Source organism: Panthera onca, chromosome D3, assembly GCF_046562875.1.
Source record: "Panthera onca isolate mPanOnc1 chromosome D3, mPanOnc1 haplotype 2, whole genome shotgun sequence".
Taxonomy (NCBI): Eukaryota; Metazoa; Chordata; class Mammalia; order Carnivora; family Felidae; genus Panthera; species Panthera onca.
Window position 1 is genome coordinate 36346371 of NC_138350.1, and position 24604 is coordinate 36370974.

The following is a 24604-nucleotide window of genomic DNA, read 5'->3' on the forward strand; positions in this document are numbered from 1 at the left end:
CCAAAGTGGCTGCACCATTTTTACATTTCTACCAGTGGTGTATGAGAATTCCAGCTCCCCCACATCTTTACCAACACTGCACATCGTCTGTCTTTCTGATTGGAGACATTTTTGTGGCTGTGAACTGGTATCCTGTGCTTTCACTTGCATTTCCCTCATAATTAATGATATTGAGAATTTTTCATGTGCTTACTAGCTATTCATATACCTTCTGTGGTGAAATACCTGTTCCAACGTTTTGCCCAGTTTTTATTGGGTTTTTCTGTTTTTGGAGTATTGAGTTATAAAAGTTCTTCATATTTTCTGGATACAAGTCTTTAATCAGAAATGTGATTTGAAAGTATTTTTTCTCAGCTTATTACTTGTCTTTGGTTTTTATTTTCTTTATTTTTTTTAAAGATCTTATTTTTAAGTCGTCTCTACACCCAACATGGGACTCAAATTTACAACACTGAGATCAAGAGTCACATGCTCTACTGAGTCAACCAGGTGCCACTAGCTATTTAAAAAAATTTTTTTTTAGATTTTCAAGTTAGTTAACATACAGTGTAGTCTTGACTTTGAGAGCAGAACCCAGTGATTCATCACTTACATATAACACTCAGTGTTCATTCCAACAAGTGCCCTCTTAGTGCCCATCACCCATTTAACCCAGCCCCTAGATTTTCTTAATAGTGTGTTTTGAATCGCCAAAGTTTTTAAAATTTTATTTTAGGTCCACTTTATCTTTTTTTTTTTTCCTCTTATGGATTGTTCTTTTGGTGTCATTTTTAAGAATTCTTTGCCCAATCCAAGGTCACAAAGATTTTCTCCTCGAAGTTTTAATGTTTAACTCTTACATTTAGGTCTATGATCCATTTTGAGTTAACTTTTATGTACAGTGAGGAGACAGGATCTAAATTTGTTTTTTGCATATGGATATACAGCAGTCCCAAACATTTGTTGAAAAGACAAAGTTGCCTTGGCATTTTGCCCAAAATCAATTTGCCGCATGTATGAGTGTATATTTCCAGACTGTATTTCGTTCCATTGATTCATATGTATTTTCCCATGCTAACACCATGCTGTCTGGATTCATTTCATTTTATAGTAAATTTTGAAATCTGTAGTGTAAGACATTCAATTTTGCTTACTTTTTCTAAATTGCTTTGACAGTTTCAGGTCCTTTGCATTTCCACTAGTAACAGCTTGTCAATTTCTTTTTATTTTTTTAAATTTTTAAAAATGTTTATTTATTTTTGAGAGAGAGAGAGAGAGACAGAGTGTGAGTGGGGGAGGAGCAGAGAGAGAGAGAGAGAGGGAGACACAGAATCTGAAGCAGGCTCCAGGCTCCGAGCTGTCAGCACAGAGCCCGATGTGGGGCTCGAACTCATGAACTGTGAGATCATGACCTGAGCCGAAGTTGGACGCTTAGCTGACTGAGCCACCCAGGCACCCCACAGCTTGTCAATTTCTACAAAAGATGCCAACTGAGATTTTGATAGGAAGTGGATTGAATCTAAAGATGAATTTGGGGAGAATTGCTGTCTGATAGTATTGAGTCTTCCTATCTATGAATAAAAAACATCTCTTCAGGGGTGCCTGGGTGGCTCAGTTGGTTAAGCGTCCAACTCTTGATCTCAGCTCAGGTCTTGATATCAGCGTTGTGAGTCTGAGTCTTGCATTGGGGTCTGAACTGGGCATGAAGTCTACTTAAAAAAAAATGAACCATCTCTTTGTTCATTTAGGTCTTCTTTAATTTCTCTCAGAAATGTTTTGTAGTTTGCAGTGTGTTGGTCTTAAATTTCTTTTGTTAAATTATTTTCTTAAGTATTTTCTTCTTTGCGAATAAAAAAATCTGGGACGTATGGAGAGCTGATCAAGTCCTCCTTTGCACTCATGTTTCCAGGACATCCCTGTTAGGTGCTCAATGTAGCTTGCACTTCGGGGACTGCAATCACAGGCCAGCAAAACCTCAAGCAATCCCCACTCATTTATATGTTTTCTGTTGAATTTACTATTTTTATGACAACATCATTGTGTTTCCACTCTCTGCTCCAAATGGGGTCAGCCGTCAGTCCCTAGCAGTGAAGCTGCTGATGCCCAGGCTTGCATTGCCCTGGTAATCTACCATGGTGGTGAAGAGCTGGGTAAGGGTTCAGCAGCCCGGGCAGAAGGCTGATCTTGCCCGCTGGTCTTAACCTGAAACCCTGGCAGCTTTTCATAAAGAACAACTCCTCAATTTGTTGTTGGTCTTTGGTTGATTTCAGAGTCCTAAAACAGTTGTTTTTAAACATTTTGTCCAATTACGTATTTTTTTTTCGGGGGAAGATTTGTCAACCTCTCTATTGTGCCATTGCCAGAAGTCTCTCTTAAAATGTTTTAACTTTTATAGATTCCTCTCACCACCAGTGAGAGTCCATTTCTTGCTTGCTTGCTTGTTTTTTTTTTTAAGAGAGAAAGAGAGTGCATGTGCATAAGTGGGAGAAGGGAGAGGGGCAGAGAGAGAGAATCTCAAGCAGGCTCCACGCGGAGCATGTTTTTCCACACCCCTGGGATGATGACTGGAACCAAATTCAAGAGTTGGATGCTCAACTGACTCAGCAACCCAGGAGCCCTGAGAGCCCATTTCTATTACCTATCATGCCATTAGCAACCCACTAGTTTTCTGTCCATTTCTGATATACTTCTTGTTAATTAGCAAAATGCTGGTGTTGATGGAGACAGATAACAGAACACTATCTATGACGGGCACCTCTGGAATATGAGCAGTCTTCCTGACTGGAGTACGAGCGGACTGCCCCCCAGAGGAACCTCACCAACTTTAACACTAGCTGCAGCTGGGTAGTTTAACCTAAGACACACAAACACACACACACACACACACGCGCGCGCACACACGCACACATGCACACACACACACACACGCACACATGCGCGCGCACACTCACACACACACGCACACATGCACACACACACGTGCGCACACACGCACACACACACGCACACACGCACACACACACGCACACACACACTATCACAGTCTTTATACTGAAGTATCTTAAAGTAAATTTCAGATATTAGACCTGTTACCATTTATACTTAAGTAGATGTTCATCGTGAGTCAAACTTCAGTTTAGATCCTCAGTTTGACTAATTGTCAGCCTATGCAAGTGAAAGGGAACTCTGGGAAATGCAATCCCCACGAGGAAATGAACACCACATTTAAAGAAGTGCTGTATTGGCAGCCTGGGAGCGTGGTCCCAGAAGTTGGAAGAAGGGCTAACATTCTCCTGACACAAATGAGGCCCCCTAAACTTACCAACTTCTTTGGAGAGAGAGCCAGAGGTGTGGAGGAAACACAGAGGGAGGTCTGTGCTAAGGTGTGGGAAGGGGAGGGAAGGACCGAGAAGGTAAGGGCTGAGGAAACGGAAAACCGTGTGGACCCTACAAACTTGAGCTTGAACCAAGATACTTAGAATGGGAAACGTGTGTAAGCCACAGTGGAGAGTAAAGATGGGCCATTTGGTTTTTACTCATTTGTTCTAAAAGAAAATGTGCTACAGAAGATGTATATCAATGTGGTTTATTTGAGAGTAGTAGTCTATTAACCCAGAATCTGGGTTCTGGTTTCCTCATTACTAACGTGTGGAAATAAAGTAAATTTTCCTTGCCTGTAATATCATGATAAAATACAATATAGAGAAGAACTTAAAAAATAAAGGGTTAATATGGGGTACCTGGGTGGCTCAGTCAGTTAAGCATCTGACTCTGGATTTCGTCTCGGGCCATGATCCCGTGATTCATGAGATTGAGCCCCATGTCAGTCTCTGCACTGAGCGTGGACCCTGCTTGGGGTTCTCTCTCTCCCTCTATCTTTGCCCCTTTCCTGCTCATGCACACACACACTCTCTCTCTCTCAAACTAAATAAACTTTTTTCAAAAAAGGGTACTGCTGTAGTGATGAACTGTGTCTCCTTGACCTTCCCTACCTATCTCCACCTGTTTTCTTCACCGGAATGGGGAGCTGGCCCCACCTTCTTTGAATGGCCCTGCCTGTGCCTTCGGAGGTGCTCTTGAAAACTCTTCCTGATCCTTCTGTCACCTAGACCTACATTTTCTCCTGGAAGCTCAAATGCAAGTTTCCAAGGCAGCCAGGGAAGAGATGTCACACTGTCCTCTCCAACCCACCCCTCCCCACCTTGTGCAAAGCCCTCCCCACAGGCCTCTGTGAAAAGACACTTGGTCAGAGTGCCCAGCAATCTGCAGGATTCAGGCTTAGAGGGTGACTCTCCATCAGAGTTAGACCATGCCAAGTAAATATCCTTCTTTTAAATTAAAAAAAAATTGTTTAATGTTTATTTATATTTGATAGAGAGAGAGAGAGAGAGACAGAGGTTGAGCAGAGGAGGGGCAGAGGGACACGTAGACACAGAATCTGAAGCAGGCTTCAGGCTCCAAGCTGTCAGCACAGAGCCCGATGCGGAGCTCTAACTCACGAGCAGTGAGATCATGACCTGAGCCGAAGTCAGACGCTTAACTGACTGAGCCACCCAGGCCCCCCTCTTCTTTTAAATTTTAACATTATATTGTAAGCATTTCACTGTGTCTTCAACAGTATTGTTTGCAATATGAGTGAAGCAGGCCAGTGGCAGATTATTTGCATGGAACAGGGCAGAGGAATCAAGCCACTGGTTTGCTTTAATAGATTTCACTGGTTGATGCTCATTTGAACTTTTTTGTTCATCTGTTGTGTCTTCAGTTGGGGAACTCTTGAAGATTCTGCTTCTCTTTACAGTAAGCCAAAAGCCTTTGTTTAACTGAAGCACCCATTCCCTCTAGAAATAGCTGCTCAGCGTCTCCAAGACGTGAATGCAGGATGGGGAGTGTGGGGTTCTGTTGAAGTAGTGACAGAAAACTGCTGGAGGAAACATGATCTTACTAATTAGTCTGCTGATCTTTATGCCAAGGCTTGGCTGAATTAGCCAACCCCAGAGTGGAATGAGAGCTAGAAACAATCCAAGAGATCATTTAATCTCTTGAATCCAGAACAGCAGCCCCGGAGATGCTCAGCCATGAAGCATCCCAGACCCACCTCAGATCTGCAGTGGGAGTCTGCATTTTTAAGGTGATCTCCAGGTGATCTATGCATGTAAAAGCTGGAGAAGTACTATTGTAATTCTCAACTCCTTTTGCACAGTCCAGTGCAGAATGGCTTTCGAATATCTTGTGCATAGCTAAATTATAATGATCACATTTGCGGATGCTAAGGGCCCTCTTCTGTCTTTTTTTTTTTTTTAACGTTTTTTTATTTTTGAGAGACAGAGAGATAGAACATGAGCAGGGGAGGGGCAGAGAGAGAGGAAGACACGGAATCTGAAGCAGGTTCCAGGCTCTGAACTATCAGCCCAGAGCCTAACGCGGAGCTCAAACCCACAAACTGTGAGATCATGACCTGAGCCCAAGTCAGATGCTTAACCAGCTGAGTCACCCAGGTGCCCTCTCTTCTGTCTTCAATAGCATGGCATTATTTTTTTTTTAAACGTTTATTTATTTTTGAGACAGAGAGAGACAGAGCATGAACGGGGAGGGGCAGAGAGAGAGGGAGACACAGAATCAGAAGCAGGCTCCAGGCTCCGAGCCATCAGCCCAGAGCCTGACGTGGGGCTCGAACTCACGGACCGTGAGATCGTGACCTGAGCTGAAGTCGGACGCTCAACCGACTGAGCCACCCAGGCGCCCCTAGCATGGCATTATTAATTCAACCTTAGATCTGGTAACTTTTTTCAGAGTACTGTTTTCGTATTGTGTATACCTATCACAAGGAACCATAATATCTTTTCCACCTTCGCCAAGCTTATCCCATACTTGCAGATGGATTTTGGGGGGAAAGTGCAGGGTCCTACATTTATCCCTATCAAACTTCTGCTGGTTTTATTTTGGCCACCTGAGATTCCACTCGTTCCACAACCCCACGTATTCATGCCCCATATATGTGATGCCTTTTTATATCAATATCTCAATTAGGATTCATAACGTTAGCAAGCATTGGAAACACAATGTGGAAAACCCAAGTGTCTGCTCTCAGTTCAATATACTTTAGGTTGCTTCTCTTTTTTTCAAGGTAGCTTTTTGGGAAAGTACACTGCTTCCCCCTTTTCCCCATGAGAATGCTCCTGGGCCATCTTGGGCTTTCCATAGGAAATCAGTTCCTAAGGTGCGCTAGGATAACCCGCAGAGAGTGACCAAATTACCGTGACACAGGGGGAATGCGGGTCTGTAGTAGGTTGGAGGCCAAAAGAAGATAGGGTTTAAGGAAGAGGGAAGGTCAGTTTTGGCAGAAGCTCCTGCAAGGTCAAGTAAACTGAAGGTGAACTGCAGGCAGAGTTGGAAGTTGATGCCCTCGAAAAGGGCATTTTTAGTGACTTCAAGGAACGGAATCCCAGTTCAAGGTGAGTGAAGAACAAATGTGAGGCAAGGAACAGGAGAGACAGTGAATGAAATTCTTATACACATCCTTGACTTAGTAACAGCTTTTTGAAAAAAAAAAAAAGAGAGAAATGATCACCTTAAACATATACATCTATTGAAAGAGGTATGATTTCATCTATTGAAAGAGCCTGATTTCAGAAACAAACAATGGTACTGGACCTGAGAAAACACAGGATTATCAATCCCAGTGAGAATGCTACCAAGATCATGAAAGTCTGTGTACTTTTGATTGGAGTGTTTACTCTGGGTGTTAAATGTATTTGTCTCTGGTTGGTCTCCAAGGTGGGAGGTATCTCAAATGATTTCTTTGTTTGTGAGATGTCCCTGTAGGAATGTACTGGAATAAAAAGAGCTGTAATCTGGTGGATCCAGCCACTTTGGGGTCATCGTACTGGTGTTCAGTTACAGGTGGTGGCTTTGAATGCCAAATGGTTTCATCAAGAGGTACATGGACACTTGTGAGGACAAGCCTCGATTGATGCTACTGCTGGGCCCATGGAGAGTAAGGGCAAAATGAAAATAGGGGGCTCTTTGTTTAAATTCTGAAAACCTTCGGGGCGCGTGGGTGGCGCAGTCAGTTAAGCGTCCGACTTCAGCCAGGTCACGATCTCGCGGTCCGTGAGTTCGAGCCCCGCGTCAGGCTCTGGGCTGATGGCTCGGAGCCTGGAGCCTGTTTCTGATTCTGTGTCTCCCTCTCTCTCTCTGCCCCTCCCCCGTTCATGCTCTGTCTCTCTCTGTCCCAAAAATAAATAAAAAACGTTGAAAAATAAAATAAAATAAAATAAATTCTGAAAACTTTCAGGATGGTTTCACAGAGCATTAAACCAGGGGGGAGGGCACTGATCACACATCCTGGAAGTGACTGGGGGCACATTCCTCAACAGACTTGCCAAAGTTTTAAAGCAGAAGCAAGGAGAATTTGTATCACAGAGCACAGCAGAGGCAGAAGAAGGAGAAAGAAATAATTAAGACCTCGAAGGGTTTGTAGAAAAGTTGATGGGTTTTGGAAGCATTTGGCTGGTGAGAAAATGTTGCATTAATTGATGTTTCTAGGTATTTAAACAAATGATATAAACCTCGCACACATTATACATGAATAAAGCAAAGTATAATGTGACTGCATTTTAATTCAGCAGGCTGGCAATATTGAACTTAAAGGCCATACTTGCTTTTTGACTTTCCTTTCAGTCAGTTCACCCCTGTAAGGATCTGGAAGGAGAGGAGGAGTGGTAGTGCCATTCCAGGGCAGTGGGGAACCAGACAGAAGATTTCAAAATATGTGTGTGCGTTGAGGACCTTTTGTGTGTTGCCTAAATGCAATAATGTTTTCCACAGGTATTTAAGTTGCTGCCCTTGGCAGCCAAAGAGAAAAACGCTTCCTGATGAATGAATTCTAGTTTTTGTCTCTGCGACTGAACTATTATGCTGAATCAAAAACCACAATGTCATGGAATATAAGCATTAAACAAGCCTTTGTGGGAGGAGTGGGTGGATCCCGATAAGGTTCTCTTTTCTGCAGAGGATGTTTGTGCCCAGCTGGTTCATTCTGCTTATTTATCTTAACAGTGAAAACCTCTGTCTTTGTCAAGGACACCTTGAGTCCATTGCTATGGAAATGGAACTCAGCAAAACCCTGAGAAGGCCTTTAGCTCACCACCCCCTCTAGTTTTTCTGAGATTAAACGTCTCTTCATCTTCCCATGTGAGACAAAAAAAAAGTCAACTGTGTTAAATGCCAAGCTCCCAGGAGTTTGGATTTGACTTTTCCCTCACTGATTATGTAGGGTCTTTCTTTTTCATTCTCCTTCTCTCCGCTCCTCCCCCTCTTTTTCCCCCACTGAGCTGGAAAGGGCCTTGGAATCTCTAGAATATCTTAAAGCTTTTCTTTTACTAACAGCCATCAATGATTAAATTGGTGTAGTCCAAAACCCAAGTATTTGCTTTTGAAGGAGGAGGAGCTGTGGGCGGGGAGCCATTTGCCCTGTTTCTGTCTTGAGCTGACAGGGCTCCCAGCCTAGGGAGGACCCCAAGTTGTCTTCATTTAAAAATGCTCCCAAGTGTGAGATTTTCGAGAAAATAAGATAACTGGTCACTTTTGAATAATTCGCATTGGAAGCAAAAGCCCTGTTTAACACTAAGCAAGCAAGGCTTTTGCACATTTCAACATTAGCCATGATGGTAAATTATTTCAAAGTTCTGAGAATAACGGTATTTCGTATACAAAACAAGTTCACTTACTAGTGATTAAAATGATTTGTAATTTAGGATAAATAACTTGAAATAGAGTTTCTTTCAATGGTGTGTTCCTGTTGCGAAAGCATGGTTGTAGGTTTCCCGGGGGAAAGGAACAGAAAAGGAAGGAACCAGTTGTTCTAAGGAGCCTCTGACAATTGCTGATAAGTCACAAGTAAAAGTGGGGAAGTAGTTTCACGTGTGCTTATTTTTCATATACACTAATTCATAACCTGCAGGGATGTTTGTGTTGTTTTCTGGAAAAAAAAACATTTAAGGTGAGGTGCATTTTGCCACAACCGGTAAGTAGCCTCCTGAACATAGTTTAGGGGTTGGGGATGTGCTCCTGTAAGTAATTTCAACTTAAACCCTCTTCACTCTTTCCCCCACTCTTTCACATATGCCCACAGTCCTCAGCATCGGAGAACGTGTCCCTGAAAATAAGCTCCGATGGCAAATGCAAGAAGAAATCACGTGATAACTTTATGAGGGTGGGTTCATTCCCTTGGAGGGAGGAAAGATGTCATGAAAGCTTATGTTGGTTTCCTCAGGGCATCTCATCTCCTGGCCCAGGCAGCCTGGATGACATTAAGGGCTCCTTTTCCACTCAGTGCCCTGGAGCTGGAGGCGGGCGCCATGTCAGGCCCACCTGGTCAGGTCACTTGGGACTTCGCCTGAGCAGGACATTAACTCTTGGCTTGGCCGGGGCTCTTCTCACTCACCTTCATGACCCACCTGGATCAGAAGGGCAGGGAACCTCCTGGCTGCCTTTGTCCAAAGATGGACTAGATGTGGGGGTGAGGAGGTGGGGAAAAGAGACTAAGAGTGACCTAAGACACCAGCCCCTGACTCACAACACTTTAGTAGGAGCCCTTTCCCATCCTGGCTTCTTGGCCTTTTGGTACCAACGGGTCCCTTTGGCAAAGCCAACGGGCCTATTCTTAGCATGTTTTTAAGTGCATAAAAAGCATACTACAAAGAAAACCAAGTATATTAAAGTATAGCGCTGCCCCTAGGAGTTAGCATGGCTAACTCTTCACGTTTTGTGTAACTGTGCAAACGTCACCTCTTCAGAGACGTCTTCCCTTGTCACCTCCTAGGACAATGAGAGAAGATTGTGATTTACAAATGTGCATTTAACTTACAGGGATTTATGACCACACAGTGTCGCAAAGGCAACATCAGAAGGAACAGTAAGCAAGGAAGAAAGGGAGGAGGGAAGGGGGTCAAGTGTGAATAGAGTGAGCAGTCCTGCTCAGCCTTCTGTGCGGTGAGTCCCTGCCTTGGAGAGTCTGGGTTTCTTTCCTCCGTGTGTCATCCATGATGCACATCACTCTGGGCTGAATGTGTCTCTTCTGTTTAAAGGCAGATACTTCTCATACTCAGTGACCCTGGAAGACAAGCCTGCTATTTCACCTAAAATCAAATCAGAGAAACAGAGACTCAAATACATGAATTATAACCATGTAAGTCTAACTATATTTGAGGAAACTGATATTAGTGGTATCCACTTACAATATGCAAATAATAAGAACAACTCTTTATTGAGCTCCTAATACATTATATTTTACCCATAATCTCATTTAATGCTCACAGAAGTTCCTAGGCACTGCTCTTCTCCTTGCACAAATAAGGACACTGAGACGTAAAGCCACTCAGCCATGGCCACACAGCTGGCAACTGGTAGACTTATAATTCACATCCATGGTGCTGTGAGACAGAAGTCCATGTTCTTCCTCCTTACCCAAACACTGCCTTTCATAAGTAGTGGTGATTGTAATAGACTTTCCATTCTAATAGAATTGATAGAAAATACATGATTGGAGTGGACGTTTCCATTTTAAGCCTGAACGTGTACAAGTTCGACATTAAACATGCCATATTAAGTAGAACTTAATTGTTTTGGAAAAATTCCACATGATGTAGATTTATACACTGGGGAGTAGGCAAGAGTCCAGGAAGTGCTATTGTCATAGGCATAGATCAGAAGCAAAGCCAGCCTCTGTGAGTTCTCTGACTTATGATCAAGGTTGTATGAAACATCACTTGTTTCTCTCCTTCTCCTCTTGAGAGCCAAAGCTCTGAGGAGTGACTCCCAAAGGAGCAAAAGAAAGCAGAAAGTAGAGAGAGAGAGGGAGAGAAGAGAAGAGAAAGAAGGAAAGAAAGGGAGAGAGAAAGAAAAAGAAAGCCAGTTTATATTTCTTTTGAATTCTTTAAAAAAATTTTTTTTAACATTTATTTATTTTTTGAGAGACAGAGACAGAGTGTGAGCAGGGAGAGAGGCAGAGAGAGAAGGAGACACAGAATCCAAAGCAGGCTCCAGGCTCTGAGCTGTCAGCACAGAGCCTGATGTGGGGGCTGGAACCCACGAACCATGAGATCATGATCTGAATGCAAGTTGGATGCCTAATCTACTGAGCCATCCAGGTGGCCCTCTTTTTGGTTATTTTATCCAAAATGATAAAAGAATTACCAAATTACTTCTCTTTGCCTTTCTGTACATTGAATGGAGAAAATTTTTTCTTACTTCATTTTCCAAATAGTGGGAAAGAGAATGGTGGACAAATTTACCTGATAATCTATTGAGGTAAAATTCCAGAATCATAATAACTTAGAAAAAAGGGCTCATAAAAATACTCATTTAATAGTTGAAGAAATTGGAATGCCTGGGTGGCTCAGTCAGTTGAGCGTCCAACTCTTGGTTTGGCTCAGGTCATGATCTCACAGTTCATGGGATGGAGCCCCGTGTTGGACACCGTGCTGACAGTACAGAGCCTGCTTGGGATCCTCTGTGTCCCTTTCTCTCTGCCCCTCCCCCACTTGCACTCTATCTCTCCCACTGTCAAAAATAAATAAACAAACTTAAAAAAAATAGTTGAAGGGGCGCCTGGGTGGCTTAGTTGGTTGAGCATCTGACTTCGGCTCAGGTCATGATCTCATGGTGCGTGGGTTCAAGCCCCGTGTCAGGCTGTATGATGGCAGCTCAGAGCCTGGAGCCTGCTTCAGATTCTGCGTCTCCCTCTCTTTTTGACCCTGGCTCATTCATGCTATGTCTCTCTCTGCCTCTTAAAAATGAATAAACATTTTAAAAAAGTAAAAAAAAAAAAATAGTTGAAGAAATAGAGGCTCTGAGAGGTTGATGTGCCTGAAGACATAAAGGCATGTAGAAATGCAACCAGGAAAAGAGTCTAGATTTAGTCTCCCAGTTCTGTGCACTTAGTAGTGAGAGAGCATTCCTTCCTTCATTTATTTATTCTTCCATTCAGACTTTATTGGGCATTCACATGAGCCAGAGGCAAACTTAGGGCAAGTAGGATATGGTTCTACCCGAAAGTAACCCACAGATTGATCAGAGTTGTTTTTATTTTTCAGAGAATGGATAGTGAGGGGAGAAAAATGGGAGGGAGATGGGAACTGGTGTAAATGCTAAGTGCAGATGGGAACAGGACAAAAGAAGAACATCTATATTAGCCTGGGATTCAGGAAAGATCAGAGCTTAGCTTGAAGGGTGAGTAGGGCGTGAAGGGTTATATGAAATATGCAAAGGGAAGGAAATTGAAATTGATTTGAAAACTAACAAGAGGAGCTGGGAAAGGATTTTAGACCTGCCTTTGCCTGGGTACACACCCTCATCCATCTGCCTGGATTATCCCTAACTGCATTTCTTGTTCTAGACTCTGTCCTCTAATATGTTTTAAAATATTGCTGCATTTTAAATATTATTCTTACTAGAATCTGTGAGTAGATGCCTGTTTTTCCCTCCTGATTGTGAGAGCCCCAGGGTTAGGAACAGCCCAGATCTGGCATCCTGGTGTCTCAGAGGGGGTGCCTGCCTTAGTGCTTTGATCCTAAGAGATTCTCACGGAAAGTTTATTGAACTTAACCTAACATCCTCACCTGCTTCTTTGGACTCATGTGGATACATTACTAAAAGTGAAATCATCATCTCCCTAAAATTCAAGTCATTAGAATACTTTAATACTATTAACCTGGATATTAAGCTATTAGAATACATTGATGTTATTATCCTGGAATAGTGTTAGATCCTTCCAGAATTTTTCTCTGAATGATGCCATTTGTAGTTGTTAGAGGTGCTGTTTTTATTGGTCAACCAGGCAACTACCATGATTCAAAGAGTGCTGGCAAACAGGGTAGTCTCTTTCTTTTTTTAATTAAAAAAATTTTTTTTTAAATATATATTTTTGAGAGAGAGACAGAGACGGAACATGAGCAGGGGAGGGGCAGAGAGAGAGGGAGACACAGAATCAGAAGCAGACTCCAGGCTCCGAGCTGTCAGCACAAAGCCTGATGTGAGGCTCAAACCCATGAACCACAAGATCATGACCTAAACCGAACATGGATGCTTAACCAATTGAACCACCCAGGCTCCCCAGAGTGGTTTATTTCTAATACTAGCCTTCTCTAATTTACTTATTTATAGAAGTTTACTTGGGTAAATGGGTGAGTTTAGAGTAAATGGAGAACAAAATGGATTTGAATTTAAAAAAAAAAATCACAAATTTCTTAATTCATGAACTTACATTCTTATTTTTCCAAATTTCTCCATGATCGAATAAATAGCTTTGATTATTTTTTCAAAATAAAAACTCCTGACAGCAAAAGCCACTTTGATTATTCAACCCCATAAAATTTTCATAATTTTTAATTCCATTCTGGGGAAGAAAAGGATCTGAAATTATTGCCCTAGACTCCTTAACTAAGAATTGCAGATCATTTTCTTTTCAGGATATCACATTGGTTTTGAGTATGGATTAGTATAGCATCATATACTAGCATTATATAGAACTCAAAACTGTTTTTTTCTTTTTCCAAAGCAGAGAACAAACCTCACTGGAAAAACTCATGCTTTTCTTACACACAAATGCATTAAGGCCCTCAACCCCCGACCCTGAATCATTTGAGAAATATTGATGAAAAAGATGTTGCAATTAGCTTCAGGGTAGTCAGCATTTTAGATACTCCGGTTTTAAGGCAGCAACAATATTTGCTGCTGAGAAAAACATCTAGAAACTTCTAACAATGAATTATTAAGCTATCGGGAAGTCTCTCAGATGAAAACTTGGGTAATTATATGTAGTAGCATTGTTGCCTGCCAGCTTGTGGCAGTTGTTTTTATTTTTATTTTTTACCTCATATTAATAAGGGAATTTCCATTAGATTGACAAGTCCTAAAATGCATTTAAGAAGGCCATATGTACTCAGGCTGTGAGGAAAGGGAATTAAAAAAAAAAAAAAAAACACTGGTGAATGAGAAGGAATTTATTTCATGCTCAGTGGAGTTTGGCTTTATATTAGCTACTGGCTAAATACACACATAGAGAAATGATTCCATTGTGTGTCCCATTGAATGAGAGAAAAATACAGATTAGTATTACAGGAACACTAACTAAAGTAAATAATGTCTCTCAACAAAAATGTATAGTCTAATTTATTAAGTCCATGGCTAGGTAATGGGAAAACTGTGTAACATACGTATTCTACTGTAGCCTTCATTCTGCCTTTGATTTTTATGCATAAAATCAAACGTGTGCTCTTGCTAAATTCTTGATCTCGAGGCCCTTTCTTACCCTTTGATTTCCTGTCCCTCCTCCAACTTGAAGCTTGGGTAGTTTCCCTTTACTGAGGTATTTCAGTGGTCTTTGAAATGATTCAGCAACCTGAGGTGTTTAAAAAAAAAATTTTTTTTTTTAAAGTAGGCTCTGCACCCAGCATGGAACCCAACACGGGGTCTGAACCCACAACCCTGAGATCAAGACCTGAGCCGAGATCAAGAGTCAGGATGCCTAACCAACTGAGCTGCCCAGGCGCCCCTTAAAAAAATTATTTTTAACACATGCTTTTTCTAGTGTGTATTTCTTTTTTTCTTCTTCTAGCAGATGCGGTCATATGCAATAGGGAACAGTAATTATTTTATAACTGTGAAGTGAAAGTAAATGTATTCATGCAAGGAATAATGTTTAGTGAATCGTTTTTGTTTTTTTTTTCTTCAAACATTAGTTTATCTGAGAAGAAAGATTAGTTTTAGTGAAAGACAGCCAGGATGTTTTTATGGCACTAAAACGATTTAAAGGTTTTTCTACTCAAGCATACTAATGAAGGAATTTCTTTTTCTTGTATTGAAAGTGTATGTATGATACCAGCAAGGTAAAAACATACAGAAATTCTTTAAACCTATCTAGTACAGGGGCACCTGGGTGGCTCAGTCAGTTAAGCGTCCAACTCGACTTCAGCTGAGGTCATGATTTCACCATGTCATTAGTTCGAGCCCCACATTAGGCTCTGTGCTGAAAGCTTAGAGCCTCCTTGAGATTCTCTCTCTCTCTCTCTCTCTCTCTCTCTCTGCCCCTCCCCTGCTCAAGCTGTCTCTTTCTGTCTCACAAATAAATAAATAAGCATGAAAAAAATTTAAAGCCTACCTAGTATAAAGAACTACCTGATGCTGATTACTATAATTGAGATATTATTCAACCAAATTCTGTTCAGTTTACCTTCACGAGGTTTGCGCTTCTTTGCATCAGTGACTTGGAGCAGGGACTTCTGAGTACAGAGAGCATGTGCCCTCACCACTCCTAGCTGCCCCCTGTAACTCAAGGCCACAGAGGTTCTCCAGAGTGGGAGGGGCCCCTGGGCAGGAAGCGGGGAGTTCTCTTGATGTGGAGCACTTGGAGGGGGGGGTGAAGAAGTGGGACCACTTGCTAAGTCAACATGTGAAGTATTTGTCGATAGAGAAATGCATCGCTAAATTGGTTCCCATGACCTTGGTTTCTTTTTCTTGCTTGGCTAATCTGTGCCAAGGGAATGGATAGAGTTGATTGTACTGCAGATCTAAACGCATACATGTGGTATAGAGCCAGAAAAATATCGTTTTAGCTCTAGGGATAAAACACCAGTGTTTAAAATCATATTGCATTTTATTCTTTTTCTTATCTTTGTTTGTTTAGAGAGCGCAAAAGCAGGGGAGAGGGTCAGAGAGAGAGGGGGGGAGAGAGAATCTGAAGCGGGCTCCGTGCTCAGCATGGAGCCCGACTTGGGGCTCAATCCCATGACTGTGAGATCACGACCTGAACCGCAATCAAGAGTCAGACACTTAACTGACTGAGCCACCCAGGGACCCCAAACCATATTGTATTTTAAATGATTGCCTCCTAAGATACATTCAAACCAGATTACTAGGATGGTAATTCTAATGGTAATCTCCTAAAGGATGGAGAAAATTAGTATTTACCTCAGCACCAAACAGAATAAATATCAGCTCCTCCTACCATGTAAATACCACACGCAAGAATCTGGTTTAGGAACCAGATCAGTACATAAAATGTAAGTGTCTAACTACTGGTGGATAAAAATAATACTTTAGGGAACTGCATAATTACACATAACAATTCATCAGTTTCTTCACAAAGCCTTTTTAATTAAAAAAGAACCCCCTTTAAAGGAATATGATAAAAATAACCAACTTTAAGTTCACAGTGAAAAAATATATAATATATTAAATATTGTATAGGATATAAGTGTGCATTGTGTTTCACAATTAGGAATAATGATCTGGAACACAAACAAACATTCAATAACTATTTTCTATTGAGAGGCTAAGGGCCTCTTGACTTGAACAAGGTCATTCTCCTGGGATAGAACACTATTGATAGGTAGTTCTGTTTTATGTGGCATCTTTTTTTTTTTTAATTTATCTTTAAGTTTATTTATTTATTTTTGAGAGTGAGAGAGAGAGAGAGAGCAAGCAGGGGAGGGCAGAGAGAGAGGGAGGCATAGAATTCAAAGCAGACTTCCGGCTCTGAGCTGTTAGCATAAAGCCTGACGTTGGGCTTGAACTCATGAACTGCGAGATCACGACCTGAGCCAAAGCCAGATGCTCAACTGTCTGAGCCACCCAGATGCCCCTGTGGCATCTATTTTTTAAATAGATGCATAGTAATTTTTTTTAATGCAGTAACCCTTACCAAAAACACCATTTGAGTTTTGTAATTTCAGTGATTACAATATCTATATTAGAAAAGCTCATTGAAAACATTAGGCACTACCTAAACAATAAAAATTGAACACATGAATTCCTTCTATATTACTAAGATTATATTGTGCTTTTTCAGATTTTACTGGAAAAGAAACACTGCAGAGAAAACATTGACTCTTTGTTCTTTATAAAGAAAAGATTATCTCCTGTGATCTGAGATCAACCTCGAGTAAATTAGAGAAACCCCCCTTAGCTAACACCCCCCTGCCCCCTCACTGAAGTTTTGTGTCTCAGTACACAAAATCATTTAGGTAGAATGCCTCTTCAGTGTCCTGTACACCATTGTTTCTCGATCTTTATGGAATCTTCACTGCTCTTATCTTCTTTTAACAAGATACAGCCAAGTTTCCAAAGACCCTAAAGCAATTCTGCCTCCCACAGTCATCCAAAAATTGTTTTCTGAATAGTTTGGACCAGTTGCTTAAAGATAAAAATCACTCAAGACAAAAAGGAGTGTACAAAGGCAAAGATTATTACTGAACTGAAGAGAATTTTGAAACCTGGATCATAGTGTTGTAAACTCGTATTCACCAACAAAAATAGGCAGTAAAGAAAAAGGAGAAGGCGGGGAAAATCCTAGATGATTACGGGAAAGACCAGGTAAGTTCTGGCAGAGGCAGCGGGAACAAGGCGGACAGAGAATGGGTGCCCTTCTTTTAAGTGAAAGGTGTTTGAATTTCATTGGCAGATACATGCATTGGATCATTTGAAACTTGTCTTGACACCTATTTTCCCAACATTTTATTGTGAAGATTTTCAATCAGAGAAGTGGAAAGAATTGTACGATGAACACCTCTCCTCCCACCCAGATCCCACAATGAACATTTCACTCTTTCTCTACCACCTGTATTCCATCTCTGTCCATCAACCCAGCTCATTTTTGGTGCATTTCAAAGTGAGTTTAGATATCAGTATGCTTTGGTCCTAAACTTTTTTTTAATAAACTTTATTTATTTATTTTGAAAGAGACAGAGATGGCATGAGTGGGGGAGGAGCAGAGATAGAGAGAGAGAGAGAGAGAGAGAGAGAGAGAATCCCAAGCAGGATCCACGTGATCAGTGCACAGAGCCCAACTTGGGGGCTCGAGCTCACAAAACCGTGAGATCATGATCTGAGCCAAAACCAAAAGTTGGACGCTCAACCGACTGAGTCACCCAGGCACCCCTGCTCTTAAACTTTTAAGCACGTACGTCAATATTTGTTTGATTCTTTTTTGTTTTTCAGGTAAGGTGTACATACAGTGAAATACTCAAACCTACCCACACTGTAGACTTGTGCCTTCTGTGATTTTTCATGACAGCACGTCTGTGTAATCCAAACCTTTATCGAGATGTAGAATGTAACATTACCCCCCGAAGCTCCCTCATGTCGCCCCCCCATCAATTCCCACCCCCTGCAACTGCCTGTTCCGATTGTTTCCTCATAGATGAATTTTGCCTGTCCTAGAATTTCATATAATTGAATCCGCCGTATGTGCTGCTCGGTGTAAGGCTTCCTTCCCTCAGCACACAGACTTCAAAATCTCTTTTTGAGTCACCTGCAGAGTGAGGTGAAGTAATCCCATTCGTTCGATTTCAAGTGGCTGAGCTGACTTGGTGAATCCTGACTTTCAGGGCTGTTTCCTGCCATTCTCAATCTTGCCAGCAACGCGCACATCAGCACCAACGCCACCTGTGGGGAGCGGGGGCCCGAGATGTCCTGCAAGCTTGTGGAGCACGTGCCCGGTCGACCCGTGCGCAACGCACAGTGCCGGATCTGCGACGCGGACAGCGCCAACCCCAAAGGCAAGTGTCGCTCCTATTCGGAAGTGCCCTTGGGGACTGGTGCCTCTAGAAATGATGACTGAAGGCTTCTGTTAGGAGTCACGAACATTGTGTTCACCTTCACTGCCGCTCATGTCCACTAGCCTTGCCATTGGGAAGTCAAAAACTTTAAAGAGCTGAGAGGAACGCCTATATTTTTTCTTTTCGCAGAACGCCACCCAATATCCCATGCAATCGATGGGACCAACAACTGGTGGCAAAGCCCCAGTATTCAAAACGGGAGAGAATATCACTGGGTCACAATCACTCTGGACTTAAGACAGGTAGGTCGGGCCAGAAGCACTGGAGGATGTCTATGGATTGCTGAGTTGTGCTCTCCCAATGCCCTTCCAGAAAGTCTGGCTTGTGTCTGAGCATGTTTACATTCTGGTCAGACTGTTTTCCACCAGGTGAATTCAAGTGATACACAGAAGTAGTCTATTTCTTGTCGCATTTATCATTCCCAGGTATCTGCGAGAATATGGGTGAAATTGTGTCCACGTGGTTTGGTGTTCTTGGAATCTGGGTGAGCGGGGCACGCTCACCTGTTTGGGATACCATATCAAGCTGTGTGCTACATGTCGTCAGACACCCTGGGGGTGAGGGGACAAAACGCAGAGTTCCTTTTGAGGTTATTGGCTTACTATTATCACTGTGCAAAGGTATTGCATAAGGGTTGTATGTAGAAAATAAGGCTAGGAAACCAAAGGGATGATGTGACTCCTGTTGGCCATGCTCCGGCCCTGTCATGCCGTCGGTGAGTCCCAGAGTAATGGATTGTCCTCACTTCTGTGAGCAAGCCTTCAGTACGAGTTGGGAAAGACAAGGTATAAATGGCTCCAGCCATGCCCGTATCTTCTTGCTTTGCTTCAAGACCACATAGGAGAATGGAGAAAAATATGATATGGGTCTTGGTTGTCCCAATGTTTCTGGGAAAGGGAAGGAAAAGGAAAGAAATCTGAGAGGAAGGAATGAAAGAGAGATGGCAGGTGTTTTGGGCTGTTGTCAAAATCTCGAAGTTGAGGTCTCCAGAAAAGCCATTACATGACATTCTTATTTATTTCCATTTAATTTCTCTTACATTAGAACTCATCAATATCACGTTAACTATAAGCTCAAAGAGACAAATCATTGAAATATGCACTGCAGGGTTGAAATAGGAGTTGTGAAAATTTAATGACAAATAATTATAATTCTTTGAACAAGTATTAGTTTTGGGTTTTTTTAAATGTTTATTTACTTACTTTGATAGAGAGAGAGTGTACCCATGCGTGAGTAGGGGAGGGGCAGAGAGAGGACAGAGAGAATCCTCAGCAGGCTCCGTGCTGTCAGCGCAGAGCCCGGTGCGGGGCTCAATCTCATGACTGTGAGATCATCGCCTGAGCCGAAATCAAGAGTCGACCACTCGAACGTCCAGACCACTCAGGTGCCCCAAATAAGTAATAGTTTTTGAAATGTGTAGGCGTTTAAGTAGAAGACAAGGTGATGGTGTGTATATTCACATACAAGGAACTTTTGTATTATTTCTAATGTATCTGAGTTCTTCTGGGAACCCTTGGGTTCTTCTACTTGGGTTCCTTCCACCATAAGGAATACATTCAAGTGGAATTAGCAGGGCCTATTAGAAAATGTATTATTTCTAATAATAACAGTAAATAAAGTAGCAAAAGGTGAGGCTCAGGAGATTTTTCCCCATGTTTAGGTTCATAGTATTTCAGTAAAATAACACTTTCAGTTGTTTTCAGCCGTATGTCTTGCGTTATTATGTCATGTCTTAATATTTGTAAACCTCCCTAAAGCAAAAGAGAAAAGAACCCCCATTTTGGCCTGGCCTGTTTTTATTTCAATGGTGAGAAATTGAATCTCTTCCTCTACTGCAGGAGATCTTGGTTTTCCCATCGCCTTTTCAGTTTATTTTCTATCTTCAAGGGGAAAAATACAGCCGTTTTCACCATCAGAAATGTGATAGTGTATGGAGTGTAGGGGCAAACTAACAGCTGGACATTTTACTTTTGGATTTCAGATCCGTGTTAGACTGTCATTTATCGTGCAATGTGTCACATTTGATTTCACTCTGAAGGGATCTCTTTTGCTTTAGGTTGAGCTGAGTTGGCTTGAGGAATTCAAGGGGGCTCATCAGTTTTAGGTCTTTAAAGCATATTTCAAAAATAGGCATGTTTACATAGTTATAGACCTCTAGGTAATTTCTAGTGCTTTTTAGATAAATTTCCAAATTAAGATTACTTAAACTAATTGGTACTCAGAAATGTCTTTACCTTTTTTCTTAATTTATTTTTTATTTAAAAAAATTTTTTAAATCATTTATTTATTTTTGAGAGACAGAGAGAGGCAGAGCATGAGCAGGGGAGGGGTGGAGAGAGAGAGAGAGAGAGAGAGAGAGAGAGAGAGAGAGAGAATCTGAAGCAGGCTCCAGGCTCTGAGCTGTTTGTTAGCACAGAGTCCAACGCGGGGCTCGAGCTCACGAACTGCGAGACCATGACCTGAGCTGAAGTTGGACGCTCAACCGACTGAACCACCCAGGCGCCCCTCTTTACCTTTTTTAGACAGTGTAAAATTTTTGTCATGCTCTCAGTTTTTTAAAAAGTGCGTTATGCAAGTCTCTCTCAGATTTATTTATTTATTGAGCCTTTTTATTATGAACATTTTTTAATATGTAGAAAGCATATTACAGTAAGCATGCACATACCCACCCCTGAGCCTCAGAGATTGTTAAACATTCTGCAATCTTGATTTCAGCTTCCCAGTTTCCAGGCGAATGGCAGTCATGATGATATTGTACCAATACAATATTTTCTGTAGCTTCAAAAAGTTAAGAGATTTGTCCTGAAGAGACACCATGCTATTTGCAGCCCTAACAAAATTAAGAGCAATTCCCTAATAACTGTTTCACCATCCGTATCGAACTTTCCCCGTTTATCCAACAGTGTCTTCTGTAGCTCTTTTTCCTTTTCAAACCAGGATCCATTAAAACCACTCCTCACATTTGATTGTGAGACTTCTTAAATCTCTTCTAATCTGAATTGCTCTCCACTGGTTTTTAATTTTTTTAATTTTTAATTTTATTTTTTTAATGTGTATTTTTGAAAGAGAGACAGCACAAGCTGGAGTCAGGCAGAGAGAGAGAGAGAGAGGGAGAGAGAGAGAGGGAGATAGAGGATCCAAAGCAGGCTCCATGCTGTCAGTGCAGAGCCCCATGCAGGGCTTGAACTCAGGAACAGCCAGATGATGACCTCAGTGGAGGGAAGGAGGGAGGGAAGGAGGGAGGGAAGAAGGAAAGAAGGAAGGAAGAAAAAGAAAGCTTAAGATTCACTTTAACAAATGTTAATCCTAACATATATGTGAGTAGTCTACATAATAAACTACTTCCTGCTCACTATCAAGTGACTTCGGAGCTTGGTCTTCAGCACTATACCCCTGAATTGAGTCAGAGATCTTTTGTGACAACTTAAAATTTTAGAGAAGTCATTCTGAGTGAGAGAACTAGCATGTGCATTTGATGGATCTTTTTTTAATTTTAATTTTTTTCAATGTTTATTATTTATTTTTGAGAGAGAGAGACAGAGACAGAGCATGGGCAGGGGAGGGGCAGAGAGAGAGGGAGACACAGAATCCGAAGCAGGCTCCAGGCTCTGAGCTGTCAGCACAGAGCCCGACTCAGGACTCGAACCCACAACTGCAAGGTCATGACCCGAGCCGAAGTCGGACGCTTAACCAACTGAGCCACCCAGGCACACCATTTGATGTATCTTGAATGTAATGCTTGTCAGCATTTTTTTAGGCCCTGCTGATTCCGCTTGAATGTATTCCTTATGGTAGAGGGAACCTAAGTAGAAGAACCCAAGGATTTGCAGTTTGAGACCCACTACTTTCAAAGTTTAGACACCAGGCAGAATCTTTCATCAATAGGGAAATTCGAAAATCCAAACCACGGTGAGATACCATTTTGCACCCACTGACATGGCTGTTACCAAAAATACAACAGGAAATAACGAGGGTTGGTGAGGGTGCAGAGACACTGAAATCGTGGTCCATTGCTGGGGGGAATGTAAAACGGTACAGTATGGTGGAACACAGTGTAGTGGTCCCTCAAAAAGTTACACAGAGAATTTGCACATGCTCCAGCAATTCTCTTCTAGATATATCCCCAAAAGAACAGAAAGCAGGAATTCAAGGAGGTGCTTGCACACCCATGTTCATAGCAGCATTATTCATAATAGCCAGAAGGTGGATGTAACCCCAGTGCCTGTCAGTAACTGAATGAATAAACGAAGTATGGTACGTAAATAGAATGGAATATAATTCTGCCTTCAAAAGAAAGCAAATTCTTTTTTTTTTTTTTTTTTTTTTGGCATTAACTTCAGTATTTATTATTTTTTAGAGACAATTTATTTATTTATTTATTTATTTATTTTTTCAATATATGAAATTTATTGCCAAATTGGTTTCCATACAACACCCAGTGCTCATCCCAAAAGGTGCCCTCCTCAATTCCCATCACCCACCCTCCCCTCCCTCCCACCCCCCATCAACCCTCAGTTTGTTCTCAGTTTTTAAGAGTCTCTTATGCTTTGGCTCTCTCCCACTCTAACCTCTTTGTTTTTTTTTTTTTTTCCCTTCCCCTCCCCCATGGGTTTCTGTTAAGTTTCTCAGGATCCACATAAAAGTGAAAACATATGGTATCTGTCTTTCTCTGTATCGCTTATTTCACTTAGCATCACACTCTCCAGTTCCATCCACGTTGCTACAAAGGGCCATATTTCATTCTTTCTCATTGCCACGTAGTATTCCATTGTGTATATAAACCACAATTTCTTTATCCATTCATCAGTCGATGGACATTTAGGCTCTTTCCATAATTTGGCTATTGTTGAGAGTGCTGCTATAAACATTGGGGTACAAGTGCCCCTATGCATCAGTACTCCTATATCCCTTGGGTAAATTCCTAGCAGTGCTATTGCTGGGTCATAGGGTAGATCTATTTTTAATTTTTTGAGGCCTCCACACTGTTTTCCAGAGTGGCTGCACCAGTTTGCATTCCCACCAGCAGTGCAAGAGGGTCCCCGTTTCTCCACATCCTCTCCAGCATCTATAGTCTCCTGATTTGTTCATTTTGGCCACTCTGACTGGCGTGAGGTGATATCTGAGTGTGATTTTGATTTGTATTTCCCTGATGAGGAGCGACGTTGAGCATCTTTTCATGTGCCTGTTGGCCATCCAGGTGTCTTCTTTAGAGAAGTGTCTATTCATGTTTCCTGCCCATTTCTTCACTGGGTTATTTGTTTTTCGGGTGTGGAGTTTGGTGAGCTAAAAGAAAGCAAATTCCGATACATGCAGCAACATGGATGAACCTTGAAAACATGCTAAGTGAAATAAACCAAACACAGAAGGACAAATACTGCATGACTCTACTTCTTTCTTTTTTCTTTTTGAGAGAAGAGAGAGAGAGAGAAAGAGTATGAGCGGGGGAGGGGCAGAGAGAGAGGGAGACACAGAATTGGATGCAGGCTCCAGGCTCTGAGCTGTCAGCACAGACCCTGATGCGGGGCTCGAACTCACAAACTGCGAGATCATGACCTGAACCGAAGTCGGACACTCAACCAATTGAGCCACCCAGGCACCCTGCATGACTCTACTTCTATGCAGCACCGGTGTGGTTCTCTCTCTAGAGAGAGAGAAAGTAGAATGATGTCTGCCAGAGCTGAGGGGAGGAGGGACTGAGGAGTCAGTGTTTCATGGGTGCAGGCTTTCAGTTTGGGAAGGTGAAAAAGTTCTCAAGGTAGATGGCGGAGGTGGCTGCACAACAATGTGAATGTACTTCGTGCCAATAGACCGCACACTTAAAATGGCTACAATGGTCATTTTTTACGTTATGTATATTTTACTACAACTTTTGAAAGTTGGTATACTGTGAAATACATGCTGTTTTGTATCAGCTGGGTCCATCCAATCAGGAAATCAGAAACCACACCAGTTATTTACAGGGATGTATCTAGCACGAGGAACAGGTTAAACAGTGTTGGAGGACTGGG

The 24604-nt window shown here is 41.9% G+C and overlaps 1 protein-coding gene across 1 annotated transcript in view; it reads left to right on the plus strand.

Moving 5' to 3' along the window:
• LAMA1 (laminin subunit alpha 1) overlaps window positions 1–24604 on the plus strand; it is a 168294-nt gene that overhangs the window by 14219 nt on the left and 129471 nt on the right. Inside the window, exons 2-3 of the mRNA XM_081790773.1 lie at window positions 18366–18536; window positions 18726–18838. Coding sequence (XP_081646899.1) covers window positions 18366–18536; window positions 18726–18838 — 284 coding nt within the window. The remainder of the gene's footprint in view (window positions 1–18365; window positions 18537–18725; window positions 18839–24604) is intronic.